Source organism: Muntiacus reevesi, chromosome 1, assembly GCF_963930625.1.
Source record: "Muntiacus reevesi chromosome 1, mMunRee1.1, whole genome shotgun sequence".
Classification (NCBI taxonomy): Eukaryota; Metazoa; Chordata; class Mammalia; order Artiodactyla; family Cervidae; genus Muntiacus; species Muntiacus reevesi.
In genome coordinates, this window is record NC_089249.1 from 27,530,825 (window position 1) to 27,549,433 (window position 18,609).

At 39.3% G+C, this 18,609-nt stretch overlaps 1 protein-coding gene across 1 annotated transcript in view; it reads right to left on the bottom strand.

Annotated features, from left to right (window-relative positions):
* The window catches only part of MRPS35 (mitochondrial ribosomal protein S35), a 43,958-nt gene extending 31,382 nt beyond the window's left edge, over nt 1-12,576 (bottom strand). Inside the window, exons 1-4 of the mRNA XM_065939943.1 lie at nt 12,414-12,576; nt 8,453-8,499; nt 5,792-5,959; nt 3,631-3,691 (exon numbers count right to left, since the gene is read on the bottom strand). Of these exons, the coding sequence (XP_065796015.1) occupies nt 3,631-3,691; nt 5,792-5,959; nt 8,453-8,499; nt 12,414-12,525 (388 nt within the window). The 5' untranslated portion in view covers nt 12,526-12,576. The remainder of the gene's footprint in view (nt 1-3,630; nt 3,692-5,791; nt 5,960-8,452; nt 8,500-12,413) is intronic.
* Nucleotides 12,577-18,609: the final 6,033 nt, after the last annotated feature.

Sequence of the window (18,609 nt, forward strand, 5' to 3'; positions counted from 1 at the left end):
TATGGGCGTTTTAACATTATTAATTCTTCCAATCCTTATCTTAACACTTATCAGTGTCTTCTTCAATTTCTTTCATTAATATTAGTTTTCAGTATACAGATCTTTCACCCCCTTGGTTAAACACATTCCTAAGTACTTTATTCTTATTTTTATTATGTGTTCATATATATTTTACTTTTGTTTCTTCCAGTTTTGAGATATAATTGGCATATAGTGCTGTATAAGTTTTAAGTGCTTTTTAAAAAAGCTGGCTTAAAACCCAACATTAAAAAAACTAAAATCATGGCATCTGGTCTCATCACTTTATGGCAAAGAGAAGGGGAAAAGGTGGAAGCAGTGATAAATTTCCTCTTTTAGGGCTCCAAAATCACTGTGGATGGTGACTGCAGCCATGAAATTAGAAGACACTCTGCTTCTTGGAAGGAAACTTATGACAAACCAAACAGTGTATTAAAGAGCAAAGACATCACTTTGCTGACAAAGGTCCATATAGTCAAAGCAATGGTCTTTCAGAATTGAACCATAAAGAAGCCTGAGAGCCAAAGAATTGACACTTTCGAATTGTGGTGCTGGAAAAGACTCTTGAGAGTCCCTTGGACAGTAAGGCGATCAAACCAGTCAATTGTAAAGGAAATCAACCCTGATTACTCATTGCAAGGATTGAGGCTGAAGCTGAAACTCCAACACTTTGGCCACCCGATGAGGACAGCTGACTCAATAGAAAAGACGCTGGGAAAGATGGAAGGCAAAAGGAGAAAGGGGTGGAAGATGATGAGATGGTTGGATAGCATTACTAACTCAATGGACAAGAACTTGGGGAAACTTCAGGAGATAGTGAGGGACAGGGAGGCCTGGTGTGCTGTAGCCCATGGGGTCACAAAGAATCAGATACAGCTTAGGGGCTGAACAACAACTTTGCAATTTAAGGTATAGGGCATAATAATTTGAATTACATAAATTATGAAATGATTATCATAATAAATTTAATGACTATCCATCATCTCATATAAATACAAAATTAAATAGAAAAAGAACTTCTCCCTTGTGATAAGAACTCTTAGGATTTCCTCTCTTAAAAACTTTCATAGATAACATGTAGTAGTATTAATTATATTTATCATATTATAAATTACATCCTTAGTATTCAGTTACTTTGTAACTGGAAGTCTGCATCTTCTGACTGCCTTCATTCAATTCTTCCTCCCCCCACCCAGTACACTATTCTTTTTGGTGCTATTGTAAATGATTTACTTAACTTCTCTTTCTTAATCTCCTTCTGAACTCCCACCTTCACTGCAGAAAATGAAACTGATTTTTGTATACTAACTGTATCCTGCAACTTTACTGAATCCATTTATTAATTTTAAGGTTTTTTTGGAGTCATTAGGATTTTATATCGGAGAAGGCAATAGCACCCCACTCCAGTACTCTTGCCTGGAAAATCCCATGGATGGAGGAGGCTGGTGGGCTGTATGTAGTATATGGGGTCGCTAAGAGTCGGACACGACTGAGCGACTTCACTTTCACTTCACTTTCATGCATTGGAAAAGGAAATGGCAACCCACTCCAGTATTCTTGCCTGGAGAATCCCAGGGATGGGGGAGCCTGGTGGGCTGACGTCTATGGGGTTGCACAGAGTCCGACACAACAGAAGCAACTTAGCAGCAGCAGCAGCAGGATTTTATATGCATAAAATAATGTCATCAAAAAAAAATAATAATAATGTCATCAACAAGTAATGACAATTTTCCTTCCTCCTTTCCTATGCTTTTACTTCTTCTTGCCTAGTTGCTCTGGCTAGAATTTCCAGCACTTTGTTGAATAAAAGTGGTGAAAGTGGGCATCCCTGTCTTGTCCTGATCTTAGAAGAAAAGCTTTTAGCTTTTCATTGCTGTACTATGATATTACCTTTAAGTTTATTAAATGTGGCCTTTATTATGCTGAAGTTTGTTCCCTCTATACACACTGTGTTGAGTTTTCTCATGAAAGGATGCTGAATTCTATCAAATGCCTTTTCTGTATCTACTGAGAAGACCATATGATTTTTATCTTTCATTTTATTAATGTGATATGTCACACTGATTTACTTGCAGGCGCTGCACCACCCTGTAGGATCCTTTTAATGTACTGTTGCAGTTGGTTTGCTAATATTTTGTTGAGGAGTTTTGCGTCTATGTTCATAAGGGATATTGGCCTGTATTATTTGCCTTTGTCCAGTTTTGGAATCAGGATAATGCTAAGTTTATGACTTTGGGTGTTCTCTTTTACTTTTTTTGGAAGTTTGAGAAGAATTGATATTAATTCTTTAAATGTTTAGTAGAACAAACCAGTGAATTAGGACTTGGGATTAAGATATACAGATGATTACATATAAATAACTAACAAAGACCTACTGTATAGCACAGAGAACTATACTCAGTATTTTTAAATAACCTATAAGGAAAAATCTATAAAAGTATACACAGATTTATACATATGTTTAATTGAATCACTTTGATGTACTGCTGAAATTAAGGAAGGAAACACTGTAAATCAACTATGATTCAATTAAAACAAGATCACCAATGAAGCCATCTGGAGTGACTCAATCTCCTTACTAGTAATTGGTCCATTCAGATTTTCTGTGCGTGCTTCAGTCTTGGTACATTATATATTTGTAGGACTGTATTCATTTCTTCTAGGTTGTTCAATTTGTTGGCATAAAAATGTTCACAGTAGTCTCTTAGATTCTTTGCATTTCTGTGATGTCAGTTGTAACATCTCCTATTTCATTTTTAATTTTCAAGCTTCTCTTTTTCTTGCTAGATAAAGGTTTGTCTATATTGTTTATCTTTTCAAAAAACAAGTTCTTATTTATCTTTTCTGTTGTCCTGTCTTAATTTATTCCCATTACAACCATTATACTTCCTTCCTTCTACTACCTCTGGGCTAAGTTTGTTCTTCTTTTTCTAGTTCCAAGTTAGGTGGCGTAGTTGATATTTTTCTTTATTCTTATGTAGGCTGCTATTGCTATAAAATTACTTCCTTGAACTGCTTTTGAGACATCCCGTATCTCAATATATTTTTTGGATGTCTCTTTGATTGCTTCTTTGAATCAGTATGTGTTTAGGGGCATGTTATTTAATCTCCAGATGTTCATGAATTTTCAATAGATTTCTAGTTTCAAATTAATGTGGCTGAAAAAAATGTTTGATATGATTTCAATCTTCTTAAATTTTACTAAGACTTATTTTATGGTCTAACATGTGATCTATCTTGAAATCATGTTTCATGTGTACTTGAGAAGAATGTGTATTCTACTGCCATTGAATGGAATGTTCTGTAAATGTCTGTTAAATTCATTTGGTCTAATGTGTGAGCTTAAATCCAATGTCTCCTTACTGATTTTCCATCTGGATGATCTACCCATTGTTGAGGGTGGAGTACTGAAGCCCCCTACTATAACTGTATTGCTTTCCATTTCTTCCTTCAATTCTGTAAATATTTTCTATATATTAAGTGCTCCAATTTGTGATGCCAAATATTTACAAATACTGTATCCTTTTGATAAACTGACCCTTTTATCATTGGAAATGAGATTCCTGTTAAATCAATAAAATATTAAGTTCATATTATAAAACAACCACATACCTTTAAGAGCTTCACAGTGCTTTTTAATTGCTACAGGAGTCAAATGCAGAAAATTGGGAATCTAAAATACAGAATTTTAAAGGATACATTAGCTAAGTGTCTTTGTTTTTTGATTGTTCTTTTTGGCCATGCCATGCACAGTGGGATCTTAGTTCCCCACCAGAGAGTGCACAAGGCCACAGCAGTGATAACATCAGGCCCTAACCACTGGACGGCCAGGGGATTCCTGACTAAGTCCCTTAAAAACATGAAACACAATTTTCTCATAAAATTAAATCATAAGCCTCACAACCTTGTAATAAATAAAATATACATATATATTTTATCATACGGATTCCATGTCACAGATGTTGTAAATTTAAGAAATGAATTTCCTGAAATGAAGATTCAATACCAAGTATCTTATAAGAATAATGGTAGAGAAAAAAACGTTATTTTTATAGTATTATTCCTGCCACAAATCTACAGGTATACATATTTCCCTTATAAAACTGAAAACACTTAAAAGACACAGACCATTGTTTAATAATCTTAATCCCCCTGGAACATATACCACTGCAAGACATTTTCTGTTTTATCCTTAACAGAGATTTTATGAATTGAATGGAATGAATAAACAAAGCAAGCAAATCTTAAATAAATAGTTAAATGAACTTGGGGATATGTTTATAATACATTGAGAGGTTCTCTATTTATAGGCCAATGAAAACTTAGGTAAGGTCAGTGATCTGATTCCTTCAAATAAATAACACTTCCTAGGCTATTTTTAAAATAATGTTAAGCATCTAAAGAGAAAATTTAGTTTAAAGAAACTTATTTCAAAAGAAAATCTGAATAAGCAGAAAGTTCCTCCAAACATTGTGTCTGGAATCTTAAGCACCAATCAGAAAATGGTTATTTTAAACAAGAGAAAAAAGACACCAAATAGTGGGATTATGGGGGTGGGTGACTTCATTTTCTATACTTCTATTTTTGAAACGTGACTCAAAGTCATAAAAGGAAAAAAATAATAGTGAATGCTTACACAGCACTTATATTAGCACTACTTTATGAACTCTGCATATATTACCTCAGTTTACAAGCTTATCCATATAGCACTTAGTGGAAACAGATGAGATCACTGGACTAAAGCATACAGGTGATTCTTGAAAGGGACAGCACGCATTAAATGTTCGGATTTTTATATTTATTAAAATTCCATTATGACCACCATTACAATAGTATAAACATATTGCTATTCTCTCTCACAGTGATATTTTCTAAAGATTTTTTTTTCTTTAAACTAAGTTGAATTCTTCTCTTCCATTTGAAGAAAAGATTAGTTTTACAAGTGTTTGCTTTCTCTCTTGAAATGTTCCCTTGTCCAAATTTCATCTGCCTGTCCCCAGCAGCAGATGATTCCCTCTCCAAGTTACTATCTCATTTTAAAAAAAATTTTTGTTTTACTATCTCATTTTTTTACCATCAGTTTTTAGCAAATTTTTGTTTTTCATGAAGTAGAAAATACAGTTTCTGTCATTTAGTAGAAAATACAATTCCTTGATGATAATTTCATTGTATGTAAAAGGAAACCATCTAAGACATGCATTCCCTGGTGATGGACATTTGTATTTTAAGAAGTCTACTTTTCATAAACCACAAAAGGTGCTATCAACTCATTAGAGATGCATTTAACTGAAGCATTTAACATGACCTATTTTGCTTCATGAAATAAAGAAGTTTAAGGACTATAACAATAATAATAATTTTCTGAGAAGTTTTTAAATCTTTTTTTAAAGGTAAAAACTTAACCCCCCCCCCCCCCCCCCAATTCTCACTCTCAGGTTATTTCATTTAGTTCTGCTTGAAAAACACAATATAGAAAATATACAATAGAAAAGAAAAAGTCCAAAGGAAGCTACAGGACCAATTAACTACCCATTCTTAAATGCCTAGAATTCTTTGAGCCATCTTTACCAGGGATAAGTAAAACATAGTATCCATTGTTACCTGGAAAACAACTGAATTAAAATACAGTAAGCTGCTATGCACTGAACCTCGGAGTGTTGGGCGGGGAGGCGGGGAGGGAGGTGCGCGAGGGCAGGGGGAGGGGAGGTGTCAGAGGGAAATCAACATATATTTAAATATAAGTTTCAGCCAATGAACCAGCAACTTATCCTACCTTTAAAAGTTCCAGATTTCCCTCCTTAGCCATGGGCACTCCCCTTTTTACTGGATAACCCATTCGAACGGGAAGAGGTACTGCAGAGGGTTTAAACGGAGCTGCAACAGGGTAAACACTAGGCCAGTCCTGGTCAACAGACATTTTCTCTGTCCTGGGAGGTAGTGCCTGAAGAATGTAAAACAGTTTAATATTTTAAATATAAACATGAACTTTAATTTTAAAGGAAAAAAGGTACAATTAAAGAGAAACACAAAGACTTGCAACCTATATAAAAGCTGACCTCCCATAACTGCTGCTGTTGAAATTAAAAAAAAAAACCCAAAACAAACCTACTTAAATATCCTTGAACCTACCTATATATCTTTGAGGGTTTCCTCAAACCCTGTGGAAAGGAACCCTTTAATAGCACATTTCCTTTACAAAAAAATATCTCTTATTTACTGAGTCTTTTAGCAAACTTTCTGCATATTGTTTATGAAGGGGTCAGTAACAGTATATTTTGAATAATTTTTAAAACTTCAATGAAAGTCAGTACATGAGATGACAATGAGAATTAGAAATAAGGAAAACAAAAAATAAGAAAAATAAAGAATAATTCAGAAATAAATTAAGATTAAACTATCTGAATAGACCATAATGAGAAATGTCTTCCATGCCCAGAGAATAGCTACAAGATAACTTAGTCAATCACATTAACATTTATTTTTAAGCTGTATTTGATAGATGGGGATGGCCAGCATTCCCTTTAAACCCAAAAGGAAGGTTCGAAGATGCAAAACTAGGCAACAGCCTTCTAAGCAACAGACCAGTGTAGCACATGTCCTGGAAGCAGTTAGTACTCCTGTGAAAATGAATACTCCATGTGATTATAAATGGTGCCACTTCAGTTCAGTTCAGTCTCTCAGTCGTGTCCGACTCTTTGCAACCCCATGGACTGCAGCAGGCCAGGCCTCCCTGTCCATCACCAACTCCCGGAGTTTACTCAAACTCATCTCCACTGAGTCGGTGATGTGCCATCCGACCATCTCATCCCCTGTTGTCCCCTCCTCCTCCTGCCTTCAATCTTTCCCGGCATCAGGGTCTTTTCAAGTGAGTCAGCCCTTTGCATCAGGTGGCCAAAGTATTGGGAGTTTCAGCTTCAACATCAGTCCCTCCAATGAACACTCAGGACCAATCTCCTTTAGGATGGACTGGTTGGATCTCCCTGCTGTCCAGGGACTCTCAAGAGTCTTCTCCAACACCACAGTTCAAAAGCATCAATTCTTTAGCGCTCAGCTTTCTTTATAGTCCAACTCTCACATCCATACATGACTACTGGAAAAACCACAGCTTTGACTAGACGGACCTTTGTTGGCAAAGTGATGTCTCTGCTTTTTAATATGGTGTCTAGGTTGGTCATAACTTTCCTTTCAAGGAACAAGCATCTTTTAATTTCATGGTTGCAGTCACCATCTGCCGTGATTTTGGAGCCCCAAAAAATAAAGTATTTCCCCATCTATTTGCCATGAAGTGATGGGACCAGATGCCATGATCTTAGTTTTCTGAATGCTGAGTTTTAAGCCAACTCTTTCACTCTCCTCTTTCACTTTCATCAAGAGGCTCTTTACTTCTTCTTCACTTTCTGCCATAAGGGTGGTGTCATCTGCATATCTGAGGTTACTGATAATTCTCCCGGCAATCTTGATTCCAGCTTGTGCTTCATCCCTCCCAGCGTTTCTCATGATGTACTCAGCATATAAGTTAAATAAGCAGGGTGACAACATACAGCCTTGATGTACTCCTTTTCCTATTTTGAACCAATCTGTTGTTCCATGTCCAGTTCTAACAGTTGCTTCCTGACCTGCATACAGATTTCTCAAGAGGCAGGTCAGGTGGTCTGGTATTCCCATCTCTTTCAGAATTTTCCATAGTTTGTGGTGATCCATATAGTCGAAGGCTTTGGCATAGTCAATAAAGCAGAAATAGATGTTTTTCTGGAATTCTCTTGCTTTTTCGATGATCCAGTGGATGTTGGCAATTTAATATCTGGTTCCTCTGCCTTTTTTAAAACCAGCTTGAACATCTGTAAGTTCACAGTTCATGTATTGCTGAAGCCTGTCTTGGAGAATTTTGAGCATTACTTTACTAGTGTGTGAGATGAGTCCAACTGTGCAGTAGTCAGCATTCTTTGGCATTGCCTTTCTTTGGGATTGGAATGAAAACTGGCCTTTTCCAGTCCCGTGGTCACTGCTGAGTTTTCCAAATTTGGTGTCATTTAACTTCCAACTAATGTGCCTTTGTTCTGAATCCACACTTAACGAAGGGACCTTATAATCTGGATTCCTCCATGAAGATGCCCACAGGGTGAGACCAAACTGGTTAGATGAACGAATATGTCCCAGGCTGCCTGACTGTTCAGGCATCGTTAAAAATAATTTTTTATTCTGGTTTATATACCTATTTCCTGGGAGTAAGTGAGTGAGTCTGCCTCTCAAAAGATGATCCATCCTCAGAGAATTGACAAAACCAATCAAAGACTAGAGCCAGGGCTTTGAGGGTCACCCAGTGCACATGCCCTTTCGAAGCCTGCTCATTGGCACCCTCTACCTCATAATGAGGATCTGCCTTACTTTAGATCAGAAACCCACATGTCTACACCAGAGCACGTTAACTGCTTACCTTTCTTCTCGGCGGCCTTTCATGTTTGGAGGTTCTTTCTGTTGTAGCTAAAAGACAACACAACAGTTGCAGAGAATTTTATTAGTAAGGAGTTGTTCCACATTGTTCATGATCCCACAACTCTCACATAATTTATTTAGTAATATAAAAATGAGACAATAATCCATTTTCTCTAAGTTCAGAGACTAAATCATTTTAATGCAAATGAAAAGTCAGAAATAGGTTAAGAAAATTCAAGAGTTACTTGAAAATATACTGTGATTGACAATACATGTGCTTATTTGCTCAGTCGTGTCCAACTCCTTGCGAACCCATGGACTGCAGCCCTCCAGGCTCCTCTGTCCATGGTGATTCTCCAAGCAAGAACACTGGAGAGGGCTACCATTCCCTTCTCCAGGGGGTCTTCCCAATCCAGGGACTGAACCCAGGTCTCCCGCATTATGGGTGGATTCTTTACAGACTGAGCCACCAGGATGATGAGATATAGTTAGCTCATCAACTAAAGATATAATTTTAATAACTTTTAAGGTTGTCAAATACACTCATTTCCCCAAGTTAAAATATCCAGTTAGAAATAAGTATTTTGCATCTTTAAAGACAACTGGTTTGAAATGTTGTAACATATATTTGCGCATATCTGGTATTATTCTGTTCTTCACGCACACACACAAAATAACCTTCAGTTTTCTGTCCCTATTGTTAATTAGAACTGCCGGAAAAAAAAAGAACTGCCAATGCTACAATACCATCAACAATAACAAAAATTATAGTTTTTCCTAATAAATCACATAACTGTACAAGATAAATTACTTACATATAGTATCTTTTAAAATATCAACTTATGTCTCTCTAATGTTTTGCTATACTAAAATAATATGAAATAACTATATTCAGTACTTTCACACATCCAGACACTGAGCTAAATGCTTTTCATTATCTTATTTAATCTTGTTCTTCACAGTAACTACAAGCATGAAATATATTATCCTTATTTAGGGGTCATTTAGCCAAGAAAACTAAAGACATGGAGCTAGGATGATGACAGTTCAGCACAAAAGACTCCACACTCTGAAATACTGTCTCCAGCTTCACTTGCTTTCACAAAGGCCTAGGCTACACTGGACTTTCAGTACCAGGCCCTTGAGTTTTCCTCTGAACTTTCTGTTCTCTCTGCCTAGAATGTGTCTCCCTTTCATCTGCCTGGCTTCTGTCCTTTACTCCCTCTCCACCTCATTCCTTGATCTGATAAATTCTTATTCACCCCTCAACAGTAATTCACTGATTCATTAAAAATTTGTTTGAGTGATACTGTGTACCAGAAACACAAAAGGCAGCCAAGAACAACAGACACACAGTCCTTGCTGACACACAGCAAGAAATTTCAATCAACAGTGATAAATATTAATGTAAACATATAGCAGGGGACCCAACTCAGTCAATTAATTGGGGAAAATATCCCTGAAGTGTACTTTCAGCTAAAACCTTAAAGATGAGCTGGAGGTATCCAGGGGAACAGGCAAGTAAGAACAAGTGTTCTAGAGTGAAAGAGAAGATGGAAAATCAAAGTAAACAAGTTCAAAATGGCTGAAATTTAAGAGTAGGGCATAAAGAGCACCCAGAAAAGGGGTATTCAACATGTCAGAGATAGGGACTTTCCTGATGGTCCAGTCACTAAGATTCTGCACTCCCAACGCAGGGGCCTGTGTTCCAGCCCTGGTCAGGAAACTAGATCTCACATGCCTCAACTAAGAGCCAGCACAGCTAGATAAATAAATTAAAAAAATTTTAAATAAAAGGTCAGAGATACATTCAATAGGCATCTCAACTAAAACATACCATAGACAGAGCTCTTGATTTCTTTCTTCAGTTTCTTCAGTTCCTGTAAATGGTATCACCATTCATCCAATTGCTCAAAAATCTAACATGCTTGCTTGAGACTTCCTCAAGGCCCCATATCAAATCCATCAGGGAGTCATGTTAGTGCTACCTTCAAAATATATCCCAAATCCAACCACACCAGCATCTCCACTATTAGGTCAATCCAAGTCACCACCATCTCATTGGAAGCATTACAACAGCTTTCAAACTGGTCTCCTGGCTCCCACTCTTACACCAAGCTCGCCAAACAGCAGTCAGTGATCTTTCAAAAGTATAAATCACATTACATCACTTCCTGTTCAAAACCTACCAGTGTGATTCCAAACATAATAAAATCCAAGCCAAATGCCTACAAGCCTTATCAGATAAGGTCATTACGTATCTTTCTGACATCTTTTACTTCTCTTTACTCACTTTAGCTCCAGCCTTTCTGTTTCTTGGTCACACCCGTAACTTCATTCTATTTTTGAGCTTCTGTACTTTCAGCTCCCTATACCAACAGGCTCTTTCCACAGATGCTCAGCCAGCACTTCCTCAGGCAGTTCTTTCCTGACTATCGGATCCTGTCTTGCCTGACAGCCTCTATTCCCCCAATCTATAATTCTCAAGACCCTATTTTATTTTTCTTCATAGCACCTGACATTGTTTACCTATTTATAAACTGATTTCCTACCAAGAATGTAAACTTCATGAGATGAAGGACTTGTTTTTATTAGTAGTATTATTCATTTATTTATTTGTTTTTGGCTGCACTAGGCCTTCAGTGTTGGGCAGGCTTTTCTCTAGTGCAGCGAAGGAAGGCTTCTCATTGCCGAAGGTGGCTTCTCTTGTCTCGGAGCACAGGCTCTGTGGTCTTCGGGTTTCAGTAGCTGCGACACCCGGACTCCAGAGAACAGGCTCAGTAGTTGTGCGCTGGTGCACTGGTTTACTTGCTCTGCTGCATGTGCGATCTTCCCTGACCAGGGATCAAACCCTTCTGTCCTGCATTGGTAGGTGGATTCTTAACCAATGGACCACCAGGGAAGTCTGAAGGGCCCTGCGATATTCCAGTATCTAGAACGCTAACTAGCACACAGTAGGAGTTAAGTATTTGCAGAATGAACAGATGAATGAAGGATTAAAAAGTGTTAAGACTATTAAGTGCTATGATGATGCATTAAGGAATTTACCGTTTATCTCAAAGCAATGAAAAATCTTTTCTATACTTTGAACATGGGAGTGGCAAACTTTTTTGCAGACTTCACTCTGGCTGTTGTGAGAATCCAACGTAGGAGAGCAAGAGCAGAAATAGAGACCAGCAAAGAAACGATGGTAGAAGGGAGATATGGTGGCCTAAACTGGACAGTGAGAAGTATGAATATTAGAAATATTACAGAAATAGCACGGATAAGACAAGATGCATGACTGGCAACGGTCCCTCGACAGAGCTTTTTTGACTCTTGAGGGTTCCTGCTCGGTGTTCCCACCCTCATACTGTATTAACGCTTCTATCAACAGCACCTCACACTGCACGGTACTCCTACCTTGTCTGCCCACAACTAGACTTTTCCACTAGATTCCTCCAAGGCAAGAACGCTATCGGTCAGCGCTAAAATCTCTCTTTCATGAAGGTCACCTCAGTAACGCCTATTGAATGAAGGTCAGCCCCCTTTGGTGACATAGCTAGCCCTGGAATTCAGAGCTGTAGCTTGTTCCAGGCCATCTGTGTGCCTCTCTTAAACGTCGGGAATATCTGTGCTTCAGCATCACCCAGCAAATATTACGAGAACCGGCAGCCAGAGAGACTTGAGCCGCTGGCCCTGCGAGAGACTACCAGAAAGCGCAGGTCACGCAGAAGGCGGGGGAGCAGGCCCGCGGCGCCCCGAGGACCAGACACGGAAGCTGACCCCAGGAACCAGGCGACACCGCGCAGGGGGCACACCCAGGTCCGCGGCTTTCCTGCAGACGGCCCCGTGACCGGCTACGGAGGACGTACTGGCATCCCCAGGGTGGCTCCCGCTCCGCCGCCGCAGCCGCCATCACGCGCCCGTATTCCGCCCGCTCACAGCCCCCAAAGCCCGGAGGCGACGCGGCAGACACTCACGCGGGCCTAGTCTCGGAGCGCCAGTCACGGGAGACACAGCGGTGGAAAAGGCACGAAGGGTCCTGGCTCGCGTCTGCAGAGCCAACCACGCAGGGAGCGAGGGGGCCGCCATTGCGGCGAAGACGGCGAGCGGGAGGGGACAAGCGCGGCTCCGGGTCGAGGGGCGGGGCTGAGGGCCCACTGCGCGGGCCGCGGGCCCCGCCCCGCCCCGCCCCGGGGAGGGGGAAACAGGAAGCACGTGGGCCTGCGAACGCAGGGCCAGAGTCAGCTAAGTGTGCAAGAAAGTACTCCCCGCGTAGAGAGACGAATGGAAAGAAAACAAAAAGATTTGGTGAAAAATCGAAGATGTCAGTCCGAAGACAGTTGCAAAGGACCATAAGGGATGGGAGAAATGTGGCTTACTGGAGGGCAGGTGAGGGCGGAATCTCACATGGCCTGGGCGTCCGCAGTCTACCCTAAGGCCCTGCTTCTTTGCAGTTGCTGCTTTTCTGCACTTTCTTGAATTAAAGGAAGTCTTCAGCTAGTGCAAGTAATGCTCTTTAAGGAGAGAGGCAGTATCCAATAATAAGTAAAAGAATGGCCTCTTGAGCCAGACTACTTCAGTTCAGCCAGACTACTTCAGTCTCTCCCTGGTGTCCAATTCTTTGTGACCCCATGGGCTGCAGCATGCCAGGCTTCCCTGGCCATCACCAGTTCCCGGAGTTTACTCAAACTCATGTCTGTTGAGTCGGTGATGCCATCCAACCATCTCATCCACTGTCCTCCCCTTCTCATGCCTTCAATCTTTCCCAGCATCAGGGTCATTTCAAATGAGTCAGTTCTTCGCATCAGGTGGCCAGAGTATTGAAGTTTCAGGCTCAGCATCAGTCCTTCTGTTAGGGGAAGCCCACTGATTGAAACTGCCCACCCTGGACAGGCACCATAGTAACCATTTGTATGAATTGTTTTATGACAGGAGATCCTGATAAGGAATATGGAACTAATAAGCCACCACCAACTGGGAGAGTTCGGGAAAGGTTGAAAGGAGACCCTGCGTGCCCATCCCCTTCCCAGAATCCCTTTTGCTAGCATCCATCTTGGCTGAGCGATGCGTGCGCCACAAGAAAAGACTCTGAATTAGATTGATTGGCCGAAGACCACCTGGAAACTAATCCCATCACCAAAAAACCCAAGACTGCGAGCCACGTGGCAGAGCAGTTCTCCTGGGTGCCCTGACCCTCCTGCTCTCCATCCGGGTGCCCTTTCCCAATGAAATCTCTTGCTTTGTCAGCATATGTGTCTCCTCGGACAATTCACTTTTGAGTGTTAGACAAGAGCCCAGTTTCAGGTCCTGGAAGGGGGTTCCCTTTCCTGCAACACTCCCAGTGAATATTCAGGACTGATTTCCTTTAGGGTGGACTGGTTGGATCGCCTTGCAGTCCAAGGGAGTCTCAAGAGTCTTCTCCAACACCACAGTTCAAAAGCATCAATTTTTTGGCGCTCAGCTTTCTTCACAGTCCAACTCTCACATTCATACATGACCACTGGAAAAATCATAGCTTTGACTAGATGGATATTTGTTGGCAAAGATATGTCTCTGCTTTTTAATATGCTGTCTAGGTTGGTCATAGATTTTCTTCCAAGGAGCAAGGATCTTTTAATTTCATGGCTGCAGTCACCATCTGCAGTGATTTTTGGAGCCCCCCAAAATAAAGTCTCTCACTGTTTTCACTGTTTCCTCATCTATTTGCCATGAAGTGATGGGACCAGATGCCAGGATCTTAGTTTTCTGAATGCTGAGTTTTAACCTAAGTTGTTCACTCTCCTCTTTCACTATCATGAAGAGGCTCTTAAGTGCTTCTTCACTTTATGCCATAAGGGTGGTGTCATATACATATCTGAGGTTATTGATATTTCTCCCTGCAATCTTGATTCCAGCTTGTGCTTCCTCCTGTCCAGCATTTCTCATGATGTACTCTGCATATAAGTTAAATAAACATGGTGACAATATACAGCCTTGACATACTCCTTTCCAGACTTGGAACCAGTCTGTTGTTCCATGTCCAGTTCTAACTGTTGCTTCTTGACCTACTTACAGATTTCTCAGGAGGTAGGTCAGGGGGTCTGGTATTCCCATCTCTTTCAGAGTTTTCCACAGTTTATTGTGATCCACACAGTCAAAGGTTTTGGCATAGTCAATAAAGCAGAAATAGATGTTTTTCTGGAACTCTCTTGCTTTTTCTATGATCCAGCAGATGTTGGCAATTTGATCTCTACTTCCTCTGCCTTTTCTAAATCCAGCTTGAACATCTGGAAGTTCACAGTTCACCTACTGTTGAAGCCTGGCTTGAAGAATTTTGAGCATTACTTTGCTAGCATGTGAGATGAGTGCAATTGCTTGGTAGTTTGAGCATTCTTTGGCATTGCCTTTCTTTGGGATTGGAATGAAAACTGACCTCTTTCAGTCCTGTAGTCACTGCTGAGTTTTCCAAATTAGCTGGCATATTGAGTGCAGCACTTTCACAGCATCATCTTTTAGGATATTAAATAGTTCTACTGGAATTCATCACCTCCGCTAGTTTTGTTCCTTATGATGCTTCCTAAGGCCCACTTGACTTCACATTCCAGGATGTCTGGCTCTAGGGGAGTGATCACACCATCGTGATTATCTGGGTTGTGAAGATCTTTTCTCTGTAGTTCTTCTGTGTATTCTTGTCACCTCTTCTTAATATCTTCTGCTTGTTAGGTCCATACCATTTCTGTCCTTTATTGTTCTCATCTTTGCATGAAATGTTCCCTTGGTATCTCTAATTTTCATGATGAGATCTCTAGTCTTTCCAATTCTATTGTTTTCCTCTATTTCTTTCAATTGGTCACTGAGGAAGGCTTTCTTATCTCTCCTTGCTATTCTTTGGAACTCTGCATTCAAATGGGTATATCTTTCCTTTTCTCCTTTTCCTTTCACTTCTCTTCTTTTCATATCTATGTGTAAGGCCTCCTCAGACAACCATTTTGCCTTTTTGCATTTCTTTTTCTTGGGGATGGTCTTGATCACTGCCTTCTGTACAATGTCACAGACCTCCATCCACAGTTCTTCAGGCACTCTATCAGACCTAATCCCTTGAATCTATTTGTCACTTCCACTGTATAATCATAAGGGATTTGATTTAGGTCTTACCTGAATGGTCTAGTGGTTTTCCCTACTTTCTTCAGTATAAGTCTGAATTTGGCAATAAGAAGTTCATGATCTGAGTCACAGTCAGATCCCAGTCTTGTTTTTGCTGACTGTATAGAGCTTCTCCATGTTTGGCTGCGAAGAATATAATCAGTCTGATTTCAGTATTGACCATCTGGTGATGTCCATGTGTAGTGTTCTATTAGTTGGAAGAGGGTTGAGTTTAAAACTCGACCTCAGCATCTTTAGAATGTGTGATTCTAATCCATCATATATCTGGGTATAATATTAGTATATTCATCCCCTGTGCCATTTAGGCTTTGAAAATTAGAAAGTGGAAAAGTTAGTCCCTCAGTCCCGTCCAACTCTTTGAGACCCTCATGACCTGTAGCCTGCCAGGCTCCTCTGCCCATGGAATTCTCTAGGCAAGAATACTGAAGTGGGTGACCCTTCCCTTCTTCAGGGGATCTTCCAAACCCAGGGACTGAACCTGTGTCTCCTGCGTTGAAGGCAGATTCTTTATGGTCTGAACCACTAAGAAAGCTCCTATAGGCTTTAATGATAATCAGTGATTCTGTTAGCTTGTTTGTAGATCAGGTTCAAATTACAAAAAGGGAGAACTCATCAGGACCTAGAAAATGATGGCAATCCTTAGAGGAGTTCTCTTATTTTCTACCCTAGGATGGATTAACATACAACCCTTAATAAAATTATCCTCTATTTTTTTCAATCGATATGTATAATACTTAAAGTACATGATTGTAATAAGAACAACTGGAAACAAACAGAACTGAGCCCTGTTAAGTGTATCAGGTAGAGCAGGTGTGGAGGTGTCCCAGAGTAGTCTAGCTGTGAACATTCAGTGTGCTGTGGGCATCAGTAAGCATGCAGCATGATAATAACAAGTATTTGTAGTAATCACCTTCCTCATCTTTTCTGCCCCCTTTATCATCCCTTTATTGTTCCAAAGTGGAAGTATGGTGTATTAGATGTGTTTGTTTCCTAGGGCTGCTATAACAAAGAACCAAAAACTGGGTGACTTAAAACAACAGACATTAATTCTCTCACAGTTCTGAAACTAGAAGTCCAAAATCCAGGTGCTGGCAAGAGATGGTTCCTTCTGGAGGGTCTGACTGAGAATCTGTTTATGCCTGTCTCTCTCCTAGTTTCTGACGGTTGCTGGCAGTTTCTGGCATTCCTTGGTTTGTAGACACATGACTCTAATCTCTGTCTCCATCTTCACATGGTATTCTCCTGTCCTCCATTTTTAAGATTTAAAGCTTGGCCTTTAAGTCAGATGGATGTGGGATTTGAATCCAGACTCTGTTTCTTTGTGATCTTGGGCAAGTCCACCTAAACTCTCTGAGCTTCAGTTTCAGAGAAAATGGGAACAGTATCATCTTTTTGAAAACCCCTGTGATTAGGTGAGTAATGTTTTTAAAGCCATAATACAAAAGGTGGCCATTCAAATTAAGCTTAGGGTCAATGCAGCAACCACTTTTTCTCTCAATTTTTTATATTTTAGTAGAATAAAGTGCAAGTCCTATCCCATAGACATTTAGGGACAAATGTGAATGAGTCCTTAGAGAATTAGTTCATGTCCAGAGACTTCTCAATTTCTAAGCAAGATGTTAAGAGATTCAGTTCCTCGTTCAAACTGCTTATGATTTCTTCCTTTTGTTTTACTCTCTTCTTAAGACTAAAGTAGATCAATATAACTGGAATTAGAAGAGCCAGAAAATTCTTATTGTTGTCCCTGATATCAAATACTATGAAATTTGTTCTATATTAAAATTTAAAATGTCACTTGTAAAGCTATAAATGGGCAATAATGCTGTTTCATGCAGTATAAAGAGTAAAGCATGTACTATCATGTACATGTAGTAAGAATAACATAATTTTTCAGTTAGAAAAGATGTTGGAGGTATAATCACTCAATCATGATAAAAATCTTTTTTTGAGCCTTCATGACCAAATAATCCAACAAAATGTAGAAGTCAGGTCAGTTTCATGGGCTTGTGACTTACACATAGAAGAGCCCTGTGCTTGGCTTAATATTTGTTGTCTCTGTCTTGAAATTTTTTACAAAGGGCTCTGTATTTTCAGTTTGCATTTGGTCCCACAAATTATGTAGCCAAGTCTGTGTAGGTCAATTTTAAATATTGATTTTTTTTTACAGTTGGTTTTTGCTATATTTGAAATCTGCACTAATCCAATGACTGTCAGGGAGCTATTTTTAATTTAAAAAAAATAACTTAAAAAGTAAGTGAATCAAATTTCCAGTTATAGGATAAATAAAGTACTAATGATGTAATGATGTAATGATAACATAATGATTATAATTAACACTGCTGTATGGTAAAATTGAAAATTGTGAAGAGAATAGATCCTAAGAGTTCTTGTCACCTGGAAAAAAAATTTTTTTTCTTTTTTCTTGTATCTCTATGAGATGGCTATTAAGTAAACTTATTGTGATAATCATTTCATAATGTATTAAGTCAAATTATAATGATGTACACTTAAACTTATCTTGTGCTGCATGCCAATTATATCTCAGTAAAGCTGGAAAAATGAATTCAAAAATAAATACATGCTTACCAAAAAAAAGAAAGCGAAGTATGTTGATTCACAAGCATGTTAAATAGACAATATGTAAACATCCAGGTATGTGGATGGACTTCGGAACCCAAATATGCATCCAGACAGTACACATTAAATATATCATGGTGTATACATACAACAGAGAGGACTACTTAGGCATATCTTAATCCTAGTTGAACATTATAATTACTTTAGGAGATTAAAAAAAAAAAAATCTGTCTCGGTTCCCTCTGAGATACTGATCAGTTGGTCTAAGTGTGTTTGCAGTCTTGGTGTATGTGTTTTTTTTTTTGGTTTAAGTTTCCCAAGTGAACCTAATATGCACGCAGGGTTGAGAACCATTGATGTCAGCCCAGAAAAGAAGAAAGTGAATATAAACGTATTAACATGGAAAATTGTCCACAATATTCAGTGAGGTTTTTTTTATTTAATGTAGGTTAT